Source organism: Chionomys nivalis, chromosome 5 (genome assembly GCF_950005125.1).
Source record: "Chionomys nivalis chromosome 5, mChiNiv1.1, whole genome shotgun sequence".
In the NCBI taxonomy this organism is placed as follows: Eukaryota; Metazoa; Chordata; class Mammalia; order Rodentia; family Cricetidae; genus Chionomys; species Chionomys nivalis.
In genome coordinates, this window is record NC_080090.1 from 76,167,391 (window position 1) to 76,192,839 (window position 25,449).

Here is a 25,449-nt window from a genome sequence, read left to right on the forward strand (position 1 = left end):
TTGTCCAGTTGTCTTGTTTTATTACTCATTAAAGTTTAGAACAGTGTTGTATAGTAATTGAAAGAATGAATAATTTTTTATTCTAATATACATAAATTAGTATTATAGAAAAAATAGATCTCACCTTCCCTGGGATGGAATTTATTACCATTAAGTCATTAATAGCAGTTATGTTACACATTCTGCCCCATGTTTCTAAGCTGTAGTGTTGGTGTGTGTAGAGAATGTTGTGCTTAATAGGAAGAGCTCCAGGACTGTTTTCTTGTGCTATTCTGAAAATGTCTGACTTATTCTTTACATTCTTTTTTCAAATTGTATGTGTGTGGGGTGTGTGTGCCACAGTTTGTATGTGGAGGTCAGAGACTACCTTGGAGTCAGTACTCTTCTACCTTCCTGTAGCTTTCCAGAATCAAACTCAGGTTGCTAGGTTTGTGTGGCAAGTACTTCACCTGTTCCCATCACGCTTATTCTTGAGTCGTGCTATGCTGGGCATAGTACAGAATGCAGTCTTGTTACTTTCATACAAGGTAAGCAAGGAATAAGAAAAGAATCCATTCCTGTGAAGGCAGTTAAGATGGAAAGATAACAAAAACCCTTTTTATTTTTGTCTGTTTTGAATCAAAGAACATTTAATTATTTGGAGCACGAGAATCATGGTATACATGTTATAAAATACACCTTTTTTTCTTCTTAGGCTCACTATAACTGCCTCGTAAAAAACGTATTGAAGAGTGTAGAATTCTTCAGTTTTACTAAGTGTCTCAGATGCACCTGGTAAATGCATTCATTTTGGGAGGGTCTCAATGAGTTGTTTATCAATTCACATAATTTCTTGTGTTTTCTATAGGATAAATTTAGTTTTCAAATATACTGTTTTATTAATTTGTAATCATGTTCAATGGAAAAGTTGAATAGCAGTTAAAATAATGTTGTAATTAATAGCTTAAAGACATTAACTGTTGAGCAGTAGAGCTACATAAATAATTTTAAATTTTATTTGGTAAAATTGAGTATCTTAACAATTTGAGGAAAAGCAGTGAGAAGAGACTAATGATTCTGGAGTGTAGAACTTAAAGACCTAATGATTTAAAAACTGAGAATGAGTAGATACATTAATAAAACAACTTTTGTATGTTAGATAAGAAATACTAATGTGAAACTGGTCTTATAGTATGATGGTAGTGCATCTGACTCCAGAAATACACATAGCAATTTAAAATTGGAGTAAGACATGCCAGAACAATGGAAGAAGGTGGGATTATCAGTTAATAATTTGATAAAAATGAAAAAAGTTCTGTATCATAGAAAATAGTCAGCTAGTGGTGGATGGGGAACATGTTTAATTCCAGCACTCGGGAGGCAGAGGTAGGTGGATCTTGGTGAATTCTAGGCCAACCTCATCTACAGAACTAGTTCCAGGACAGCCAGGGTTACACAAAGAAACCCTGTCTTCAAAACAAAACAAAACACCAATACAAAAAAGCCCCAAAACAAATGAAAACAAAAAAGAAAAGAAAAAACAAAAGGCCTTGATATACTGGGAAAATGTTTCCACTACTATAGAGTCAGTCAGTTATGATAATTATCACATGAAGTGTGACCTTGGAAATAGACACACAAAAGACCAATAGCTTGAGTACTGATAATCAACATATAATTAGCAGAAAAGGTGATAGACCACTTGCAGATTTGACTTGTTTATTATAAATTACAAATTTAAAGAATACAAAGATAAGATTTTGAATTTTGCTGTTTATCAGTGAACTCTGATGAGGCTGTTACCATTGTTGGTTGTGTTACTAAGCTGTTACAGTTCATTGCAAATGAAATAGAAAACCTACATTTGGAACTATCCTAGAGCTATATTTAAAATGTAAAAAGTCACATACATGTGAAGTTTCTTTATACTATTTTTTGTAATAACAAAAGATCTAGAATTGAACTGTCGACTCATGGGGGAACCAGTCAAATGAATTATAATTATTCCATACAATAGGATACCCATAGAAAAAGAAAAAGGAGTCGGGAATTAGCCTATGTACTGGTATGGAAGGGGTGTCTTTTGTAAATGAGAAACAAGTTTTAGGATGTGTATTATGCCGCCTTTCTGCACAAAGGTACAAATAAAATATATTTTATGTTTCTTGGATTTTTAGAAGAATATACAAGACAGCTAGGGGAGTAGGAATGAACTTTTTGAGCCATTCAAAAATAAAATAATTTGGGGGGCTGGAGAGATGGCTCAGCGGTTAAGAGTACTGACTCTTCTTCCAGAGTTCCTGAGTTCAATTTCCAGCAACTACATGGTGGCCCACAACCATCTATAATGAGATCTGGTGCCCTCTTCTAGGTTGCAGGTACACATGCAAGCAGAAAACTGTATATGTAATAAATAAACAAACAAATAAATCTTAAAAAAAATATTTTGAAGGATAGTTGGAAGTATCCTACCAATTGTGAACAACTAAAATTTGCATAATCAACATGATAGTGTATATGTGTATATTTAAGTATCTGGGGAATACATATTCTTTAAATGTGTGTTATAGAGGAGTGTAATCTGAACTGATCAGTTAACTTATATAATTAGCATCTCACTAATCTGTAAGCTAAATTATTAAAAATTATTTGTCTTTCACAGATTTTTGAATACAGAGTTATCTTATTAAGCAAATGCTTGTATAGAAATGCTTTTTGAAACCATTTTACCTAGGGAAATCCTTCTATGAGTATAAGAAATAAAACAAAGCTTGAACATTTCCCCTGGAATAATATCCAAAATATATGCTCAAATATTGATCTGCTTATATGATTTTTCTTTTCTGTTTTCAGCAACATCAGCCAGCATCGATAGGAGTGCACCCCTGGAAATAGGTCTTCAGCGGTCCACTCAAGGTACATTGTGTCACTTCTTTATCTTGAACTTAAAAAATCCCTTTCATAAAGTGCACACTTACTTGCTCCTTTTTTTCTTATAGTCAAAAGAGCTGCAGATGAAGTTTTAGCAGAAGCAAAGAAACCACGAATTGAGGTAACAAACTCAAAGTAATTTTATTTGTACTGAAACTGGAATTGTGCAGAAATAAGAATTCTTCATAGGCTGGGCAGTGGTGGCAAATGCCTTTAATCCCAGCATTTGGGAGGTAGAGGCAGAAGGATCCCTGAGTTCAAGACCAGCCTGGTCTACAAAGTGAGTTCTAGGACAGCCAGGGTTACACAGAGTAATTTGAATAGCTTTTTTTCCCCCCTGAAAAGTAGATCAATAGGTGTCTTGCATTATTGTATTAAGTTCTGTGGGGAATATGCCATTTTATTTTCTTTGCTATTCTTTGCCTTATTTGATGAAAACAGTGTCCTAGATCTATAGTAAGAAACTATTATCTGATCATGTTAAAGGTCATGTGCCAAATAGTTTACGTTTTCGGGGCCCTGCAGTCTTAATTTCTGCACCTCCATCTTGCTGTGCCTCGTCATTCTATTCTCTGTTATTGTAGTGGGGAAGAATTTCTAAATCACACATAAATTGATAGATGTGGCTGTTCTAATAAAACTACTTTTTAGAGAATAAAAGCTACTAGAATTACTTAGGTTTGTAGAACCAAAATTAGAACCAAGGTAGTCTTGCTGCTAAGCCATGGTGCTGTCTGTGAATTTTGTGACAGTTGAACTGAAAGTTTCCCCATTTCCTTCTGTATGAAAGAAGACTGGCCACTATCAAAACAGTGACTGCATTAGGAAATATGAAAACATCAGAATGTAATTATTTGAAAAAAAAATTTAGCACCCAAGGAAGCTAAATGCCAAAGCTACCAGTAACTTGTAACATTCTCTTTTCTCTGTCTGTCACATATATATAAAGTTACAACATAAACATTTGTATTAGTTGTTACTTCAACAAATTGAATTCTCTAAGATACTATGGGAGGAAAAAGAAAAGGACTTCTGATTTGATTAAAATTTTGGTTGTATTTTTTAAAGTTACTAGTTTCTTGAGGACCTTGACCATCATAGATTATAACTTCCTTACCAATGAAAAAAATTAAGTACATTTGCTAAAATATCTTTGCTGATGTGTCTTTTTTTTTTTTTTTGACATTTTTACATGGTATAAAACTAACAGGGCATGAATTGGAGCCCAATATTTTTTTCTTTTGGTGTTTTAACTATGCTAATGTATTGTGTATAGTTTCATATGGTCTTATTCTTTGACCTACTCCTTGTTTTTTTTTTTCTATTTGTTGAATATAAACTTTGACCTCGATAGCTGTGGCTTCATTGGATTTTTTTCTTAATCATCCACATATCTTTCAAACTAAATTTCACATGGCTTTCTAATAGAAGTTATAAATCATATTTTCCAGGTTTACCTCAAGCTCATAGTTGTAGCCATTATTGTCTTTAAACTCTTGATGCTTCTGCCTAAGCATCCTGACTTCTGGGATTATAGGTATGAACTACACACCCTTGCCAGATAAGATTTTGAAATAGTCTATTGAGAACTTTCTAGAGAGATTTTAATGTGCCGAGGAACTTACCTTTCAAAAGCTATTCAAGTTTTCTTCTGGTGTTTTGACTTGTATTTGGTAGATTTTGGGACCTGTGGCACCAGATGAAAAAAAATTGGTATCCAAAATGAAACATTTAACTTTGATAATGACTTCCTTTAAATGCTAGATTTTTTTTTTTCATTAAGAATGGATCTATAGGGGCTGGAGAGGTGGTTCAGCAGTTAAGAGCAAGTGCAGAAGACCTAGGTTCAGTCTTAGCACCCACAAGTGATTCATAACCATCCATAACTCTTATCTGTATATAACTGCAGGCAGCAGGCATGCATGTAGTGTACATACATATATGCAGATAAAACACTCAGTACTGCTAGGCAGTGGTGGCGCACACCTTTATTCCCAGTACTCAGGAGGCAGATGCAGGCGGATCTCTGAGTTCCAGTCCAGCCTTGTCTACAAGAGCTAGTTCCAGGACAGGCACCAAAGCTACACAGAGAAACCCTCTCTTGAAAAATCAAGCAAACAAACAAAACAAAACAAAACCATGACCAACCAGCCAACCAAACAAAAACAGCACACACTCGGCACATGTAAATAAATCTAAAAACTTTTTTGGGAGAGAACATAGACATAGATGTCTGGGCATCATATTGTTTTTAGTTTTTGATGATGCAAAAGCAATACATAAACGTTTAAGGAGACATTAGTTTCCTTTCAGTAAAATTTCAGTAAAATGTGAGATGTCCAACACTTTATAATAAAACAAGCCTTGTGTTATTTGGAGGCTAGTATATGTTCAAGTAAGCAGCACTAAGCTATGATATTTAGTAGGTAGATGTGTTGAAAACATATTTGGCTTATTGTGTTTTAAATTTGCTGTGGTATCTTAATTTGGATTACTGTTGCTGGGATGAAACACTGTAACCAAAAAGTAGTTGGGAACAGATTTATTTGGCTTTCGCTTTCATATCTATAGTTTATCACTTGAGGGAAATTAGGACAGGAACTCAAACAGGGCAGTAACCAGAGGCAGGAGATGATGTTACTTACTGGTTTGCTCAGCCTGCTTTGTTATAGAACCCAGGACCATCAGCCCTGGAATGACCCCACCCACAATGGGCTGGACGCTCCCACATCAATCACTAATTAAGAAAATGCTCTATAGGCTTGTCTATAGCCCAAACTTAAGGAAGCATTTTCTCACTTGGGGTTCCAGATGATGCAAGCCTGTTTCAAGTTGACATAAAATTAGCCAGCACACATGGTTTATTAGATCATAGTCCTATGGTCCTTGTAAGTTGAAGAACCCCAGAAATCAGTTCCAGACTTAAATGATTCAAAATACACTATTGTCTTTGTGAAAATAAAAGGCCTTAAAGTTGATTTAAGTCCAACAGTGCATGGAACTATTCTGTGGTAATCTTGGTAAGAAGTTATGTTTAGTGATTTTTTTTTCCATGTAAAGTTAAATAAAACTTAATGTTACTAACCAGTGATTATTTTTAGGATGAAGAGTGTGTGCGTCTTGATAAAGAGAGATTGGCAGCTCGTTTGGAAGGCCATAAAGAAGGGATTGTACAGACTGAACAGATTAGGTAAGGGTTTCTTAAGTAGATAATACAGCTTTTACGTAAAGGTATGTGGGAAAATAGAATGTTTAGATGTTACAGTTTGCATTTGCTTCTTTTATTCATTGTATGCCCCCTGTTCACTAAGTTTAGAAGAATGCAGTTGTTCCTTTGGAATCTATTGGGATTGGTCTAGGATCTCTCCACAGATATTAATACCCATAGGTGCTCAAGTCCCTTGAGTAAAATGGCATGGTATTTGTTTATTACCTAGATACTCTAGATCACTTACTGTGTTAGACTTTCCACTAGTATGTCAAACATGAGAACAGTCATAGAAGAGAATATTTATTTTGGCTCAATTTACAGTTCTACAGTTCTAATCTTGGACCCATGTGCAGAAAGGCAGAACATCATTGTATAGAATGGAGTATGTAGTAGAAAGCATTGTTATGGCACACAGGAGAAAAGTTGGGGGTGGGAAGCAGAGAATAGGGTGTGTATGGAAACTAGAAGGACCAGGGAAACAATAGTTCCAAGAATTTAACCCCAGTGAACCACTTTTTCGCTAAATCCAACCTCTTAAAATTTTTAGAAACTTCCAAAATAGCATCAACAGTTGGGGACTAGGCCTTTAACACACCACCTATTCCAATACTAATATATCTGCGACTCCCAAAGACTTATGTTTGTCTCATAATGTAAAATGTATTTAGTGCATCTTTGATAGTCCCTGAAATCTTAACAGTTCCAACATTATTCAGAGCAATCAACTTAAAGTCTCCTGAAGTAGAAATCTCTTAGCTGTGAGTCTATAAATTTTAGTAGTGCCAGGAGGTGGTGGCACAGTCCTTTATTTCTGGCACTCCGGAGGCAGAGGCAGGCAGATCTCTCTGAGTACAAGGCCAGCTTGATCTACAGAATGAGTTCCAGGACAGTCAAGACCACACAGAGTTTATAGAAAAAACAAAAACAGTCCTTTGGTTCTAGAGAGATGGTTCAAAATACTGGCTGTTCTTCCAGAGGTCCTGAGTTCAGTTTCCAGCAACCACATGGCTTAAACCCTCTATAGTGGAATCTCATGTTGTCTTCTGGCATAAAACCATACATGAAGATAGAGCACTCATATACATAAATTAAATAAATTTTTATTTAAAAAATTTTAGTAACAAGTTCCATACTTTTAGCATACAACAATGCAGAATAAATATTCTTACTACAAATGGAGACATGGAGCATAGAGAGGAATGGGACCAAAGCAAGCCTGCAATCTAGAGGGCAAATGTTAAATCCTGTAGATTCATGTCCACCATCAGTGGCATATGATGTGGTAATATGATATGTGTGTGCCAGTGGGCTTGGGTAGCCCCATCCCTATGGCCTGGCTTGTTATAGTCCACATGAGCTCTATGGTTACTGTGGCAGATTTTCCATGCCTGAATTTTGCAATATCCATGCTGAGCTGCGTTGACATGTCCGCCTTTTTATTTACTACTTTTAAATTTAACCCCACTCAGAGTCTGGGAGCATGGACAAAATATGACAAATTCTATGCAATAGTATAGTAAAAATGGTTTCTGTAAAAGTCCTAATAGAGGTCTTATTCATGTAAAACCACGTAATTAGCTAGTCTCAGTCTTAGGTCATTCTGGATTTCTGACGTCCCACAAGAATTAAGCTCTACCTATATAACATCTCTGACTTACCCAGCCCATCTCTCCCAACTTAATAAATTCTTTCTACAAACCAGTTCTGAAAGCTTCTGAATGGAACAATCAAGGGATCACAGCAGTCTGAACAGACTATCCTGTCTGTCAATTTTCTCTGTTAGACTGTTAGAGGAAGATCTGTTTTGTCTTATAGTGTCAGAGGTTGCAGATGAAGGTTACATAACTCAGTTGCTTCTGGGTTTATGTGTCTGTAGCATCTGGGGAGAAAGGATCAGTGTCACTTCACACATGAGCACTAACCAATCCACATAGCTGTTTTTTGTTTTTCTTTCTCTTGATCCTCTAGGGTAACCTCTTTCCTAACTCACAGTTTGACTATGGAATTGTGACATTCCAACTCTCAAGGAATTTCTAGTTATTCAGCCAGACTGCCTTGTATAATCTTCACCATAGGCATGACTTCTTTCCTGGGAACTTTACATTGAACAGAGATAAATTACAGTAATCTCACTCACTCTAGAGACAATACTGTTTTAAGTAGATTTCCTAAATATCTCATGGGTATTTTTCATTTTGGCTGATGAGAAAACCAGCCTTGAATTACCAGCTTAAACTTACTGGATGGTGGTTGTTTCCAGGTTTAGATAGTTTCTTTGTTAATTCCATGTGCTGGCATTCTACTGCAATACCTCTGTTCAGCTCTTTTCTTAAATATTCTGTACCATGTAAACACTTTGGCCTTGTTTAAATTCTCCCTGGGTTCTTCTTAGGACCTAGTTTGAAAATTTTCAAGGCAGTAAGCCAGGGAAGTTAAAGGAGTGACTTCATTTGCCATTTGTCAGAGAATCACTGTAATTCAATGTGTACCTAATATTCAGAAAGCCCTTATTTTGTGAAGTTTAGCTAATCATTTCTGGTTGTTGAGCTGTTCTAATCACTGGCACTTCATCTTGGCTAGAAGTAGAAGTCTGATCATTGAAAGTCCAGTGTCGCCTTGAGAGTCATCCAGATTGCTCACTGGTAAAGACCATGCTGCCAAGCTCAACCAGTAACCTGAGTTTGGTACCCATACCCACATGGTGGAAAGAGGTGTGGTAATTTGTCCTCTGATTTTCTTTTTTTTCTTTTTTCTTTTTAAAGATTTATTTATTTATTTATTTATTTATTTATTTATTTATTTATTTATTTATTTATTTATACAGTATCCTGCCTGTAGGCCAGAAGAGGGCACCAGATCTCATTATAGGTGGTTGTGAGCCACCATGTGGTTGCTGGGAATTGAACTCAGGACCTCTGGAGGAGCAGTCAGTGCTCTTAACCGCTGAGCCATCTCTCCAGCCCTTGTCCTCTGATTTTCACACATTGTGCTGCATGTGTGTGTGCACACACAAAAGCATGTAATAAAAACAATTTGAATTTGTCTAAAAACATGCTTATAGGCTTTAATTTTACACCTAGAAATCAATGCAGAATAGAAGGAGAAAAAGGTAGAAAGTAAATTATCTTTGATAAACTCATTTATGGTACCTTTTTACGTTACAAATCAAGTGAAAAGATAGGACTTCTGTGAACTGTACTAAGCTAATTTTGTAGACAGACTGCAGAAAGCTCCCCAAACACATTATCAGTTTTTTTTTTAAATCACAGTATTTAATCTGCATCCATGTTTTTCACTGTATACCAATTAAGATTTGAGCAGGAAAGCAAAGTGCAGGAGGGACTGTGTTTAGAATTTCTTTGGAAATGTTTGTGCCTATTACAATGACACTGGAGCCACATTTCCTCCAAATTGATGAGTCAGTACATAAGAATTGAGTTGGGATGTCATTTTTCTTTAATGTTTTGTACCATCTGTGTCTGGACACTGTGTTGACAGTTTCAAATTACTAGTTTTTCCTCTTGTCACCCTTTGTTAGTGATTATTATATCTTTAGCTGTTGCCTCAAGGCCTTGACATTTGTCCTGTGCTGGTAGAGTTCCAATGACACACTGGGTTGCTGGCCTATGTTCTGTTTTTTAAGGCTTTTGTTAAATGTATGGTTTCATGTATGCTAGGTAAAGACTATACCACTGTACCAGTCCTCAACCACTGTTGAATTATTTTTCTTGTTTTATATTATAAAAAACAACAACACATCTTCAACTCAGACCTTAAAGGGTGGTTTCCACATGTGGTCTCATAAAAGGATGTTCCCTTATTGGGAGACCAGAATTTTAAATTATTTTTTCCATTGAATTTTCCTTTTTTTTTTTTGTACGTTGTAAGTACTACTGAAATACATGTATTTCATTCTTTAGACAAGGATTTTTGCCATTCTTATTAGAGAATTGCTATGACGGTTGTTATATTTAAACCAACATATTTTTGAAAACTGACAATTCCTGGGTTACTGAGTTTTTTCTTTGAAATTTTAGATTGGTTTCTTTTCTTTCTTTTTTTTTTTTTTGGGTGTTTAAATATTTTGTCTATGTGTATGTGTGTGTACCATGTCCCTGGTGCTCACAGAGGTTAGAAGAAGCCATGGTGATTTCCTTGAACTTGAGTTATAGAAGGTTTTGAGCCACCATGTGGTCCTAGGAACTGAACCCTGGTCCTCTGCAAGAGCAACCTCTGAGCCATCTCTCTAACCCCTGGAATACTGATTTATTGTCCCTGAATCTCAAAGAGAAACACACCAGGAAATTGAAAGCCCTAAGAAATTTTCTTATTTTCATTGCATACTACAGTTTTTATTTATGTCATTGTTGGTGAATAAATTTTTTTAAATAAAAAGACTGCTTTTTGCCTATTTGAGAGTCAAGTAAATTGAAGACAGAAATTGTCCACAGTACATTTATTTCAGTATGTCTTTTTTTTAATTTTAAAGTTTTTTTTGTAATGAAGTTTTAATTAAATTAGGTATGGTTTTGTCTTCCAGAAATTGAAAGGACTATTGTGGTATCAACAGTCTCTTTGGGCTCTGATGTCAGTCGTATATGTAGCCTGTAGCTTTACAAACTGGAAATACATTTCATGGAAAAACCCAAGATTTAGCCTTTTTTGCCCCATCACAAGATGCTTGTTTATAGTTTTCATATGTAGAGAGGTACATGTATAGATAACACTGGTAAAGCCTCAGGAATACAAGCAAAAGCACCCGAATTAGTTCTACTCTTCTGTGGGAGATTTAAAAAGCAAGGAATTTTATTATTAGTTTTAAATTTAAAGAGATTACTAATTCAAGACTAGGTGGTTCAGTGGTTAAGAGCACTGGCCATTCTTACAGAGGATCCTGATTTGGTTTCAGCACCCACATAGTGGCCTATGACTGCCTGTAGCTTCAGTTTCAGGGAATTTGAAGCCCTCTTGACTTTCTTGGTTACCAGGCACAGAAACAACACATAGACATACATGTAGGTAAATCACTCATACTCATAAAATTAAAATAAATTACTAACTTGCTTTTAGAGTATTGTCTTTATGAACTGTTGTCTGTAAAATTCTGTGTGACTATAAAATATTAAGGTTTATAGAAAAGCGTATTGTCGCCTGCAGTGGTGTTTTTTTTTCCTCTTTTAAATCGTCAATTTAAGTGCAACAGTATAAATGTTGTACAGAAGGAATCTTTGCTGTGAAATTTTAAAAATAAATTACTTTTAGGTCTTTGTCTGAAGCCATGTCGGTGGAAAAAATTGCTGCAATCAAAGCCAAAATTATGGCTAAGAAAAGATCTACTATCAAGACTGATCTAGATGATGATATAACTGCCCTTAAACAGAGGAGTTTTGTGGATGCTGAGGTAGATGTGACCAGAGATATTGTCAGCAGAGAGAGAGTGTGGAGAACAAGAACAACTATCTTACAAAGCACAGGAAAGGTAATTAAATATTTTACTCATTCTTTGGAGTGTTGTAGGATTGTTTAAAATTTACTAATAGGTTTCAAGTTTTATTTTTTTATGTTTATAAATAAATTAATAAATTAGCTAATGACTAATTCTTTTCAACTTCTGCTCAGAGCAAATGTATGCTCTTTAAGTTTTGAAAGATAAGAATTTGAATGAGAGTTTGATAGTCTGAGGATCATGCGAACCCATGTGAAGGGAGAGAGAATTGACTGCACAGTTTTCCTCTAACCTCCATGCACACACACACCCCATACACATTAATAAAAGAAATTTAAAGATTTAATACTAGACGCTCTAGTATGTCAATTAATCTCTTGGAAAAGACACATCAGTCTGTGTACATATTTTCCTCTGCGTTGTGGGCTTTTCTCTAAGTTTCCTTTGTCATTGATTCTCTATTGCTGCACAAACAGTGGTGGTTTGGTAGAACATTTGAAGAAGTGTGTGAGATTGTTGTGCAACTGAGATTTACATTGAAAGAGACTTTATGTTTAGAGACCCTCTTGGTTTTCTTGAGGTAGGGTCTTTCTTAGTGGCTTAGGCCTGCGTTTGCCTACAAAGTGCTGTGAGTACAGGTATGTGCCACCTGCCCTGACTGGTTTTAATTGTAGAATAATATTGAAACTTTAGCTTTTCATTTACTGTCCCGTTTTGGTAGGAATAAAATGACTAGAAAGGGTGTAAGGAAAATAATAATTTCTATTTATTTTATTTTATTTACTTTGACTTGTCTTACATTTTAAGAAGCATTTTCCATGGGCCAGACAGATGACTCATCTGGTAAAGACCTTCATTGTGCAAGCCTGGCAACCTGGGTTGAATCTCCAAAAGCCATGTAAAGGTGAAAAAAAAAACAGTTCCTCAGAGTTGTCCTCTGGCCTACACACATGGTGTGGCATGTATGTTCCCTCCCACATTCATATTATGCATGTGTGTGCACACAACAATAATAATAAGTAAAATTAATTTAATTTAGAAAAAAGCCGTTTTTCCAGAGCCAATGAGATAGTTCTGGAGTGACGGTGCTACCCACACAATCCTGGTAACCTGGGTTTGATCCCTAGACTCTTTGGAGAGATGAAGGAGAAAACTGAGTACACAGTGTTTTTCTCTGACTTCTGCATTTGCACTGTGGTGCATGTGTCCATATCGATGTATTTAGTAATGAAAAAAGATCATTCTAGAGCTTGGAATTCTAAGCAATATGAGGTTATAATCATTCTTCATTTTATGTTATTTGCAGTTAAATGATAGCATTCTCATTTTCATTGTTTCACATAACTAATATTTGATTAATACTGTGACTTTTTAGTTCTTTTTGTTTTGTTTTGAGACAGAGTTTAACTGTGCAACCCTGGCTGTGCAGAACTCACTATGTAGACCAGGCTGTCTTTGAATTCACAGTGATCCACCAGCCTTTGCCTTCTCTGAATTATGATTAAAGAGTAAAGGTATGTGCCACTATGCCTGGCTTTTTTTTTTTTCAGTTCATTTTAACTTGGCAGTCTTTAACTTATAGTTTTCTTCTGTCTGAAACATTAAAATTTTAAATTGTTGAGATGAACTCTTTTCTATCAACTCTAGGTGGCAGGATTGTACCAGTTTAAAAGTGTTGTAATTTAATGTTGGTACCACTGTGATTATTTTTTAAAACAAATCATTTAACAACTGTTTAGAAGCTAGGTTTGCTTTTATGAATATTATCTTTAAAAATTTTTATTTTTGAATATTATCATTTTTAAAGATCAAAATTAAACATTTTGATTGCTGATTTCTAGGTATATATACTGTCTGTGTTCATGTGCTAAAGTCTGTAGATGTTAAAGACACTTAGAGCAGCATAGACTTTGCATTTGCTCAGTGTGCATGTGTGGACACATTTGTCACAGTGCACATGTGGAGGTTAGAAGACACCACTTGAGAGTCAGTTTTTTCCTTTCACTCTGTGGGTTCCTGGAATTGAACTCAGGTTGCCAAGTGTGACAACACCAGCTTAGTGTAGACGTCAGATGACGTTCATTATTACCTATGATCAGACTCTTATTTTCTGATTTTTAAGGGGCAAGAAAGTTCAAGTTTTCATCCTCTTTATATAGTTACTACACCCTTGTTAAAGCAACCTGATTTTGTAGTATCATTAAATTATATTAAATGTCTTACTCTGTTTTGTGCTGCTGTAACAGAATATCACAGATTAACTTGTAACAAACAAATTTCTGTGCCATTCAATTATTATGACTTATTCTGTTTTGTGCTGCTGTAACAGAGTATCACAGACTGAGTAATTTATAATGAATAGACATTTCTGTGGTTCACCATTCTAGAGGCTGGAAAGTCCAAGATCAAGGAACTGCATCTGATGAGGGCTTTCTTACTGCATCAAAAATGACGGAAGGTATCACCTGGGTGAGAGAGAGGGAACGAAAAAGAGGGCTGAAAATAATTAATATTTTATCAGAAACTGACTCGTAAAATCACTGAGCCGCTCATTTAGTTTCCACTTAATCTATTTTGAAAGTCACTTCTTAAAAATCCTACTTTTCAGTACTACTGTATTGAAAATAAAGTTTCTAACACATAGATTTTGGGGGATGTTTTCAGATCAAAGTAATTTATTGTAGAATCTTATATATAATATAATTGTATAAATATATTTGTACAAAGATAATCATCTCCTGTAATTCTTGCACACAAAACTTCCTGGTGCTGTTTTGATTGATTCTTTCAGAGTTAGGTCTTTCATTCAATTTATCACTTTAGAAGTGATCTGATTTTCATGTTTTCACAGTAGAACTGAGGTTTTGTTTGCACTTGGCACTGTGCTGACGTTTGCAGTGATGGTACAGAAGCCGTGGTTGCTAAAACTGCTGGTACTTGACTTGAGTCACCCAACATTAGCAGCAAATCATGGCGTTCTTCACTTATCAGTTTTAACCTTAGCTAAATAGTGGCACTTTAATATAGTTAATGAAGTTTGAATGTGTAAAGCAGTCCTGCACATTAAAAAAGCTGTGGTTGCTTTTATGAGCAGCATTTCTGTTATGGCTTGGATTACTAACTAAAGAACATTTTAAAAAAGAAAACCATCACATTTTATTTGAATGACAATGCTGTTCAGACTTAGGTATTTTATAGACATACTCTTGAAAGAGTTTGTCAAGAAAAGCAACAAGCAGTATTTGTTGCCAGTGGTAAGATGTGAACTTTCCTGAGAAATTCAAAATTTTGTAGAATTTCTTTCTGCTATGAGTTTTCCAGCTTTCTAATTTTTGACTGTTTTGGTAAGACTTTTGTAAATCATATTAAAATTATGATTTAATGAAAATGTCTTCAGCAAATACATATTTTAAAATGTTGAATAATACAATATATTAATGTTTGGAAGATATATATATATATATATATATAATTACATAACTCAGGGATAGATATTTTCCAGAGAACCAATGCATGAATGAAAGAAAGTAGATTACACTTTATATACTTTAAAAAGTATATTTAATTCTGGGCGGTGGTGGCGCATGCCTTTAATCCCAGGACTCGGGAGGCAGAGGCAGGCGGATCTCTGTGAGTTTGAGGCCAGCCTGGTCTACAAGAGCTAGTTCCAGGACAGGAACCAAAGCTACAGAAAAACCCTGTCTTGAAAAACCAAAACCACAAAAAAAAAAAAAGTGTATTTATATTTTATATACTCAATACTAGCATTGAGTAGAAATGCTAGTATTTATGGATATGTTTTCCACTTGGAACATCTCTTAATCCTTTTCCCGTTACTGCTGAAGCTAGAAGTTTTAGTCTTACTACTTTTTGGGTAGATTTTGGAAAAGAATTTTCATAAAATGTATTATGTTTGCATAGAATCTTGCTTTTCTTATTTTTTTTTAAAGGAATTCCTACTTGAAAAATTTGTCAGTTTTAATCTTTAGTGTGATAAATTGTAACTTTAAAGGTATTTAAGAGTCCTCAATAGTTTCTTCTTTGGTTTTTTGAAACAGGATTTCTCTGTAGCTTTGGAGCCTATGTTGGAACTAGCTCTTGTAGACCAGGCTGGCCTTGAACTCACAGAGATCCCCCTGCCTCTGCCTCCTGAGTGCTGGGATTAAAGACGTGAGCCACCACTGCCCACACACTGCCCGGCAAGAGTCCTCAATAGTTTCTAAGATGGCAAAGAAGTTCTGAGATCTATATTTGCTACTTTAAAGAGTCAGGAACTAATTAGTATCATAGTATAGTGGTAATTATACTAGTGGTATACAGGTAATATAGAACCTAACTTTTGTATACATTTGCATAATATTTAACATATAGAAGCTAGGCAGTGATTGAAGATGCTTTGGTCTTTAGCCTTGAGATAATAGTTTAGTACAAGCAGCAATGAGATGCAATATAAGACAGGTAACTTATTCAAAAGTAAAGAATTTCATGTTAGTACTGTGCTTGTGGGCCATGAGGTTGATGCTAGTCTCACTAGGAAACAAAACAAATTTTGCAAAGTAAAAACTAATAAAGTAGATGGAATGGTAAAATGGGACGAGTAGTTGAAGCAAAGCAATTGAATTTCTTTTTTTCTTTAAAAAGACTTTATATGTATGAGTATTTTGTTTTCATATATGTTAGTACACTGTACACAGCCTGTGGTGACAAGAACAGGATGTCACTTTTTCTGGAACTGGAGTTAGGGATGATTGTAAGCTGCCTTGTGGGTCCTGGGAATTGAACTTTTTGGGAGAGCAACAAGTACTCTTGACTGAGCCATCTCTCCAGTCCCCAGATTTCTTTTTTAAAAATAACTCCATGTGTGTGTGCGCCCGCCCTGTGTGCGTGTGTCTGTATGTGTGTTTGCGTTTGCTATCATGAAAATGGGGAAGTTAAAGGATAATATTGTGGAGTTGATTCTCTTTCTTCTACCTTTACATGGTTTCTAAGGATGGAACTCTGGGAGATAGGCTTTTGTTACAGGTGCTTTACCTGTTGAGCTACTTTGGTGGCTCCAGAATGCTTCATTTTCTAGAGAAGAGAATTGTATTACATTTGAAGTACATGAGAGCAGGAACCATGTGATTATTGATCATCCATGGATTTAGTTAAGGTATTTAGCTCATAATAGATGCATATATATTCTTTAAACCATTGAATGATTTGCCGGGCGATGGTGGCGCACACCTTTAATCCCAGCACTCGGGAGGCAGAGGCAGGCGGATCTCTGTGAGTTCGAGACCAGCCTGGTCTACAGAGCTAGTTCCAGGACAGACTCCAAAGCCACAGAGAAACCCTGTCTCGAAAAACCAAAAAAAAAAAAAAAAAACCAAAAAAAAAAAAAAAACATTGAATGATTAGTTGAGGGGCAAAGAAACCAAAACTATTATTAGTCATTGGGGGATACTGTTAGTCATTAGGCAAAAAAGTCATCGGAGAATGTGTCAGGACTGAGGAAGCTTATTTCATGAAGGAAAGAGTAATCACCTTGTTGGCTGTGTTGGGTATTAATGGAACAGCTGATTTATGATTACTTCCCGTCTTTTCAGATTTAAAAAATGTACAGCGACTCCTACAAGTATCTGTAACCTTTGGGCGTCTGAGGAAGTCTTTGGCAATCTAGATGTAGCACAGAGGTTAATGCTCTTTGAGGATTTAGTAGTCCCCTTTCACAGAAATCTGTTATATTTAAATGGTTACTTTTCTTGGTTTCCTATGTTTGAGTAGATGCAGAATAATAAAAATTGTATACAATTGGTCTATTTAAGTATTTGTAATAACCAGACTCAGGGTAGTTGGCGTTTATTTTTATGTATAATTACAGTAGCTTGTTTTCTATTACCTCACTGAAATACACAAGGTAAGAGCTTCATAGGAGGTTAGAGCTAGGACATAGCTAGTATAGAACACTTGCGTGACTATGTGAGAGCCTACCATTAGGGGTGAGGGAAGGAAAGATATTTAGCTCAAGATCTGGAGACTGAAAATTGAAGTTTGCACAGCTCCACCTGTTGTTATGTGACGTGGTAATGCCTCAAGACCACTATCAACCCCTTTTGATAGCAGTGCTCAGATAGCTAATTGTTCCTCACTGGGCCTCACCTTTTAAAGTCTCCTCTACCTCTACATCCTACATTTAGGAGCACTTATCTCACATAGCAATCCTTGGGAGACCAGTCACTTCCAAACCAAAGCAATTATTGTACCTTGTAAAATAGGAAACTTTAGTAGAAAGAAAGTTTGAATATAAATCACTTAATGGAAAAACTACTGCTTTTGCACATGTACATTGAGTTTAATTAGAATTTATTTATGTTTTAGAATTTTTCCAAGAACATTTTTGCAATTCTTCAATCTGTAAAAGCCAGAGAAGAAGGGCGTGCCCCTGAACAGCGGCCTGCTCCAAATACAGCCCCTGTGGTAAGAATCTTTTCTGCTTCTATTGTTTTAAGAAAGTGATGTTTATATTGTATTTTATCTTGTAATTTTGACATCTTAAACATTTTACAACAGTAGGGTATAAGCTTGCTACTTTAGCATACGCCAAGGCTATAAAGACCCTCTCTAGTTTTAAAAGTTAACTCAGCAGTAATTTTGGGTCGTTCTTGATGTATACCTGGATGAGAGTCTGAAAAGGGGTTAATTAGGAAAAGCCTTCTAAGTTAATTTTTAGGTTAACTGTAGCTAGTCTGTTTATCGCTTGAGAAAATTGTTAACTATTATTAAAAATATAAATCACTACCTTCCATTTTGGACTTGTTTGAAATCTTTGGTGACCATTTTATATTGGTATATTTATTTTCCCTTGTCACCTGCCGTATGGCCCATTCGTTGTACCTCAGCTTTAGCTCTTCTGCTAAGTTGACTGCCTCACTGTTTCAGTATTGCTTAGGATTCTCCAAACCCTAAATTCATGCATGCTTTATCGTCTCCATTTAAATTAGAAAATACCCTCTAGTTTGCTGTAAATCCATTACCTGTCCTCAAGATTCAAGAAAGACAAAAAATATAATTCAAATTGATTTCACTTTTTTTGTAGAATTTGGAAAAACTTTGGTACTAAACATAGCCTTGGAAGTAATTTTATTTAAGCATGGAATTATTGATACTTAATTTTTACAAATACCAAGCTTTTTTTTTTTTTTTTTTTTTTTTAAAAGATTTATCTATTTATTATGTATGCAGTGTTCTGTCTGCATTTACATCTGCAGGTCAGAAGAAGGAACCAGATCTCATTACAGATGGTTGTGAGCCATCATGTGGTTGCTGGGAATTGAACTCAGGACCTCTGTGCTGAGCTATCTCTCCAGCCTCCTGAGTTGTTGATAATATTTAAACAGATACTTTTAGTTGACCTACCACAAATAGCATCTAGTTGCTATGCAGTGTTCTGAGCATCCAGAGATAAAAGAATACAATGTCATAGTCTCTGTCCTGTTTTGAGTTCATATTGTAGTAAATTAAACCTAAATCTATGAAATGAAGTATAATAAGTGCTGTGATGTTAAAGCATAAGATGCTTACAATAACAAATCAGACACCTGTCATAGTAATTGGTGGGAAGAATATGAAGCCTTAAAAACAGTAAACCATTGTCTTTGTGAATGTGAGTATTCTATGGTGTATTTTACAGTCATTAAAACCGTTGAAATTTTTATGTTTGGCATTTGATCATATAGATCATATGTATGATCTATAGCAGCTATAGTCTTTGATAACTTTTCTTTTGTAATGTTTGAGTGTAATCCTATTGTAACAGAATGAAGAATATATAAATATGATTTTTCCAAGTACCTTTAAGGTGTTTTTAGGTTATTATAGACTATGAGTTTAGTAAGGAATATTTGAATTAATTTATACATAATTAGAAAGTTGCTTTTTTTAAGTTTTAACAACTACATCTATTGCTTTTAGAGTATACATTTTTAAGTGTTTATTGAACATCTTTTTACTTTTGGTTTTTTGCAACAGACCTTTGTGTAGCCCTCCTGGAACTCACTCTGTTCAGATTATCATTGTAGAGAGTATTATTTCACAGTCATTTAAGTAATTTGAATATCTCTGCTTACCATATTATCTGCAGTTTGGTATAAGTACATTTGAAATTGTTTGTTTGTTCTTATTTGTCATTTTTTGTAGCAAATAATATTGAAAGTGAATCCTACTCATCAAATGCCAAGTAGTCTTCTTACCTTGTTCTGTCTTTTGGCTCATATTGGTAATAATACTTATTTTATATGTGTCTGTATCAGGCTTTACGAGTGTTAAGTAATATTTAAAAATATTGACTTGCATCTCTGTTTAGGATCCTACTTTGCGTACAAAGCAGCCTATCCCAGCGGCCTACAACAGATATGACCAGGAGAGATTCAAAGGCAAAGAAGGTATGGATAAGCAAAGGCTTATCCTTATGTTTGTCCTATCATTGTGCTGAGCTTGAGTGGCAGTGTAGTTTGATATTTAAGAATAAGGATTCTTAAATAACCTCTGTAGTCCAGATCTGTCTAGTTCAATCACCTCCTTTTGTAATAAAGCTTTTGTTATTGTTGTTGTAGTTTAAACACAGCCAGATTTACTCATTCATATGTGATCTATAGCTGTTTAGATTTACTCATTTATGTGTGATCTACAGCTGTTTAGATTTACTCATTCATATGTGATCCACAGCTGTTTAGATTTACTCATTTATGTGTGATCTACAGCTGTTTAGATTTACTTGTTCATATGTGATCTATAGCTGTTTAGTTCTTTTAGTTAGTTTTGAGAGGGCATACAGCCTACAACACCTGAAAAGAGTATTTGGACTCTACATAACAAAATTGGTTAACCTTTTGTTGGTAGCTTTGATTCTGGATCCAGATGACTTGTGTTTCAGTTAATTTTTGTGTGGATTTAATTGTTATTTCAACTCTATTCTCTCTTACCTCATATCTATAATTAAATATTAAATAGTACTGATAACTTATTTCATAGTGTTGCTTTTGGTATACACCTGGTACAGAAGATGAAGTTCTAGAATAATGTCTGATAATGTAATGCACTACCCACAAATGTTTGCTATTATTGATGGTTGTTGTGGTTATAAAGAATTTTGGGATGGGGAATGTTGTGTGTTGAATTGTTTTCCAAACTATGAATGTGTATATTAAGAGGTAGGGGAAGCATAGACTTGGAGCAAGTGTGAGAGCAAATTTTGTTACAGCTCGCTTGACAGTCTACCTAATGCAATTGTGAGCCATTTCTTTATTAGTGAGGTGAGACTACCACCAGTTTTTCTTGAAAATTTCATTTATTTTGATTTCACTTATGAAGACAGGAGATAGAAATACTGAAAGTTTAATGTTTACTTTTTTCTCTGTATAATCTTAAGTCTCCAGGCAATTTTTTTTTTTTTTTGGTTTTTCGAGACAGGGTTTCTCTGTGGCTTTGGAGCCTGTCCTGGAACTAGCTCTGTACACCAGGCTGGTCTCGAACTCACAAGATCCGCCTGCCTCTGCCTCCCGAGTGCTGGGATTAAAGGCGTGTGCCACCATCGCCCGGCATCTCCAGGCAATTTTTAAAAAGGCTGTATTGCTTTGATGAGTGAATTATATGTGCTGACTTCATGTACCAGAGAAAGGTATATGGTTGATGGAGGAAGGTCATTGGTTAAATAATAAAGAAACTGCTTGGCCCTCATAGGTTAGAACATAGGTGGGTGGAGTAAACAGAACAGAATGCTGGGAGGAAGAGGAAGTGAGCTTAGATGCAGGGCAGCTCCTTTCAGAGCCAGAAGCGATGCTGCTCTTCTCCGGGGCAGATGCGATGAAGCTCCGACCCAGGATGGACGTAGGCTAGAATCTTCCCGGTTAGCGCACCTTGGGGTGCTACACACATTATTAGAAATGGGCTAGTCCAGGTGCAGAGTTAGCCGAGAAGAGGCTAGATATAATGGGCCAAGCAGCGTTTAAAAGAATACAGTTTGTGTGTTGTTATTTCGGGGCATAAGCTAGCCAGGCGACCAGGAGCTGGGGCGGCAGGAACACAGCCCGCAGCTCCCACTACACATGGTGAATAGGTGCCACACAAAGATAGTGATCCAAGTTTTAATTCACTGCTGTTTTCTTATGGAATGATTAAATAAAGCAATTCATAGCAAATCTAATCCTTTAAGTGCCATCTCCAGCTTCTCCATGTATACGCATATTACACATCTTGTTTCTGCACCACAGCTACAAAATCTTAGAGTTGATACAAAGGTATTTGGTCTGTAGTCTGTAAAATATTTGCTGTGTGATCTTTCCCAAGAAGACTAGAGCATACTATATGAATTTTTCAAATTAAAAATATTTCTCTGGTAGTTATATAACCTAGGTGAAATTTAAACAGTGCATGTTTTGTTTTAATAATATATAGAATGTTTATATCATTCTTCCTCTGGAAAAATATTGTCAAAGTTCCAAATTGATGACCGTTAGTTGATTGACCATAGCGAGAACCACAACAGAAATGTGAAATAAATTGCCATGAATGTATAGAATTAAATGTTTACTTTTAACAGAGAGCGAGGGCGAGCATGTTGCACGTATGTCCTGCAACTCATTGTTTATACCACCATTTTTTAATTAATGTATAATTTGTCCCTTACATTAAACTTCAGAACAAAACTTGGTATAATTTATGAACTTTCTATTTTACATGCTTTTATAGATACAATCATTTAGTAGTTACTAAAAATAAAGGGATTAAAAGCTTTTATTTAGTGTGATTTAAGTTCTATTTCATTTTTATGCATATGGATATTTTGCCTATGTGTATGTTTATGCACCACACATGTCCCTGGTGTCCATAACGCCAGAAGAGGGTATCAGATCCCCCGAAACTGAAGTTAAATGAAGTTTTGGGAGGATTATGTGTGCTGGGAATTGAACCTGGGTCTTTTGCATAAGTAGCTAATGCTCTTAACTGTTGATTCTTCTCTTTAGCTCTTTAGTGTGGTTTTCAAATTAAGTTTGAAAAATAATCTTAACCAAATTCTATGAAGTCAATGCTTTGTCATTTAATGAATATATTTTGCAACTAGTGTCTCAAAAGTTTTTAATTTTTAGGATATGTGATAAAACTGTGTATAGTATATTTAAGTAAGGCCTTATTACACTGTTGAATTGTTAGGTGTAATGTAAATTATGATTGAAATTTTTTTATGTGTGTAATGAAATACATAAATAATAGTAAGTTCTTTTCTTTGCAGAAACGGAAGGCTTTAAGATTGATACTATGGGCACATACCATGGCATGACACTGAAATCTGTAACGGTAAGTTTTTATGACTGCAGAGGTTATTTGTTCCAGGTGTTTTATGTGAGTAGCAGATGGTATATTTTTATTCTCTAGCATTTTCTAATTGAAGCATTTATTTTTTAGTGATCGTTGTAGTACTGATAGGTCTGTGTGATATTATTTGATTCATGAGTGTTTTCCCCTTTTTCCCTTTTTCTTCTTTTTTCTGATCAGATTTTGAATTTATAAGTGTCTTGACTAGTTTGAAACTTGGGATGTTTAAAACCATTGAGTTGAAGGTCATATGGAACCCCCCGCTTTTGGTCTAATATCTTATGTTCTTTCAAATGTAATTGTCTTTGGAAAAATAAGAATGGGACTGGATCTGTTCAGTGATAAAGCCGTTGCTGAGACTGCTCAGTGACATGGGGTCTGTCTTCAGATCAGTTAATGAGTAAACAGAGTGTAATAGTTGATGGAGTACTTTTACAGACACTTATTGGAACCAAATATTTATATATTCATGAATAGAAGTCTTTGGTTCAAAGATTTTCAGTTAGCTCATTTGTTTTTATCTTCCCCTTCTTTTCTTTCTCTTCCCTTCTCTGTTCCTCTCTCCTGCCCTTCCTTACCCCTCCCTTCCTGTCTTTCTTGCCTCTTTCTCCTTTCTTGCTCTTGGCCCCCTATGCTGTCTTTCTTGCTTTTGCCATGTTGTTTTTAAGTTGGACTTAGAAGTTCTGGGCTCCAGGAATCTTCCTTTCTCAATTTCCTGAGTAGGCTCTCTAATTTTATTTTTTAAAAGCTGTTCCATAACTAAAATAGCCTGGACAGAAATAGCCTAACTTCTTTCTGTTTAACACTTCTCATTGTTGTGTAGCAAATGACAGTATTTTATGATGTAGGTAAGGTATACTTTAAATTCTATTTTGCATTTGTATATTTTGATGCATGCATCTTATATTTTAAAATACTATGCGTATGCATTGGCTATATACTTAAGACCTAAGACTGTTGCTTTTGTCTTTGCTTGTAGGTCATCAGATATTTACACACCTCACATGACATGAAATGATAATATATTTATTGTGATTTCTGAGTTCAAATTTAATTTTATACTTAGAATTTGCCATAAATCTATGAAGTTTTGGTTTTTTAAATTTCAAATTGATACTCTATCAAGTATTTTGCTAATATGTTTTTAAATGGCCAGATTTGTTTTTGTGTCATTGAAATTGTCTGTAGGCTTACAGATTCATTCAGCAAGCATTTATTGAGCACTCATGTCATGTCTTTGACCCTGAATACTACAGGTGTAACCGCTTCTGAGGGTAGTCAAAGAGGCCTCTCTCTGAGGTCAAAGTCCTGCCAGAAGAGCATTCCCCAAAGGAACAACAGGGTTAAAAATGGACTCAGTAGACAGTGATAAGAAGGCCAGTGTTTTCCAGTTTAGTGAGCAAGAGCAAAAGTGGTAAAAGATCAGATATCTTATGTCATTTGTTTGGTTGTTTCTGATTTTAGAATTTAATTAATGGTGGTAAGGTTTAACTGAAGTTCATTATTTTGTTCTTTGTTTATGTTTATTTATTTATTTTTTTTTGGTTTTTTTCGAGACAGGGTTTCTCTGTGGCTTTGGAGCCTGTCCTGGAACTAGCTCTGTAGACCAGGTGGTCTCGAACTCACAGAGATCCGCCTGCCTCTGCCTCCCGAGTGCTGGGATTAAAGGCGTGCGCCACCATCGCCCGGCTATGTTTATATTTTTAAGAAACAGGGTCTCACTTTGTGGTTTTAGTTGTTCTGAAACTCACTATGTAGACCAGGCTGACCTTGAACAGAAATCCACCTAGCTTTGCCTCCCTAGTGCTTGTACCACTAAAAGCATATGCCAGCATGCTTGGTTTGAATTAAATTTCTGTGTGATTTAGTTAGTTGATGTTTCTTGGACACAGTGTTTGTCTGTTGCTAATTTCCAAAGTAAATTGCCAGGGAACTGAAGTTACTCTTAGGTAACCATTAAAAATTAGGTTTTTTTTTGTTAAAGGTTTTTTCTTACTCATGGCTCTGAGCGCCATGGAATTTTTTTTTATATGAGCTTCTAAATATAAAAAATGAATTTGAATAAATTTATGCTGTAGGCATTTAAACACAATAAACTAATCATAAAAAAGGATTGTTTACTAATGCAACAAAAAAACTGAAAGTGGTCAGATGTCTGTTTAGTTTTATTATTTCAGTAACCAGAACTGCTACTTTTCATATGCTGATTATTTGCTAGAATTAAAATACATAGACAAGGAATGTTTTTTAGATAAGTTTATTTTTAGTTATTCCTCAAACTTATCCTTCCAATTTAGTATTTTCCCCTTCTCTTTTGCTTTGAAATTATCATTTGTGAGCTGCAACAGCTTCTTATCTCATTCTGCTGTTCGGAAAATTTCTCTTGTACTATCAAGACAGGCAAATGTATATTAATGTAAAAGCTTTTGTTTCCCTGATTTTATATGTATAATTCATAGTTGCCAATGTTCTTAAAATTTTTAATGTGCCTAGTTCACATAGTTCCCAAAATTAGGGTTTATCTGCATTA

General features: G+C 35.3%; 1 protein-coding gene across 1 annotated transcript in view; it reads left to right on the forward strand.

Annotated features, from left to right (window-relative positions):
• Cdc73 (cell division cycle 73) overlaps positions 1-25,449 on the forward strand; it is a 121,368-nt gene that overhangs the window by 10,852 nt on the left and 85,067 nt on the right. Inside the window, exons 4-10 of the mRNA XM_057769200.1 lie at positions 2,833-2,895; positions 2,979-3,031; positions 6,012-6,100; positions 11,384-11,600; positions 17,928-18,026; positions 19,912-19,990; positions 22,837-22,901. Of these exons, the coding sequence (XP_057625183.1) occupies positions 2,833-2,895; positions 2,979-3,031; positions 6,012-6,100; positions 11,384-11,600; positions 17,928-18,026; positions 19,912-19,990; positions 22,837-22,901 (665 nt within the window). The remainder of the gene's footprint in view (positions 1-2,832; positions 2,896-2,978; positions 3,032-6,011; positions 6,101-11,383; positions 11,601-17,927; positions 18,027-19,911; positions 19,991-22,836; positions 22,902-25,449) is intronic.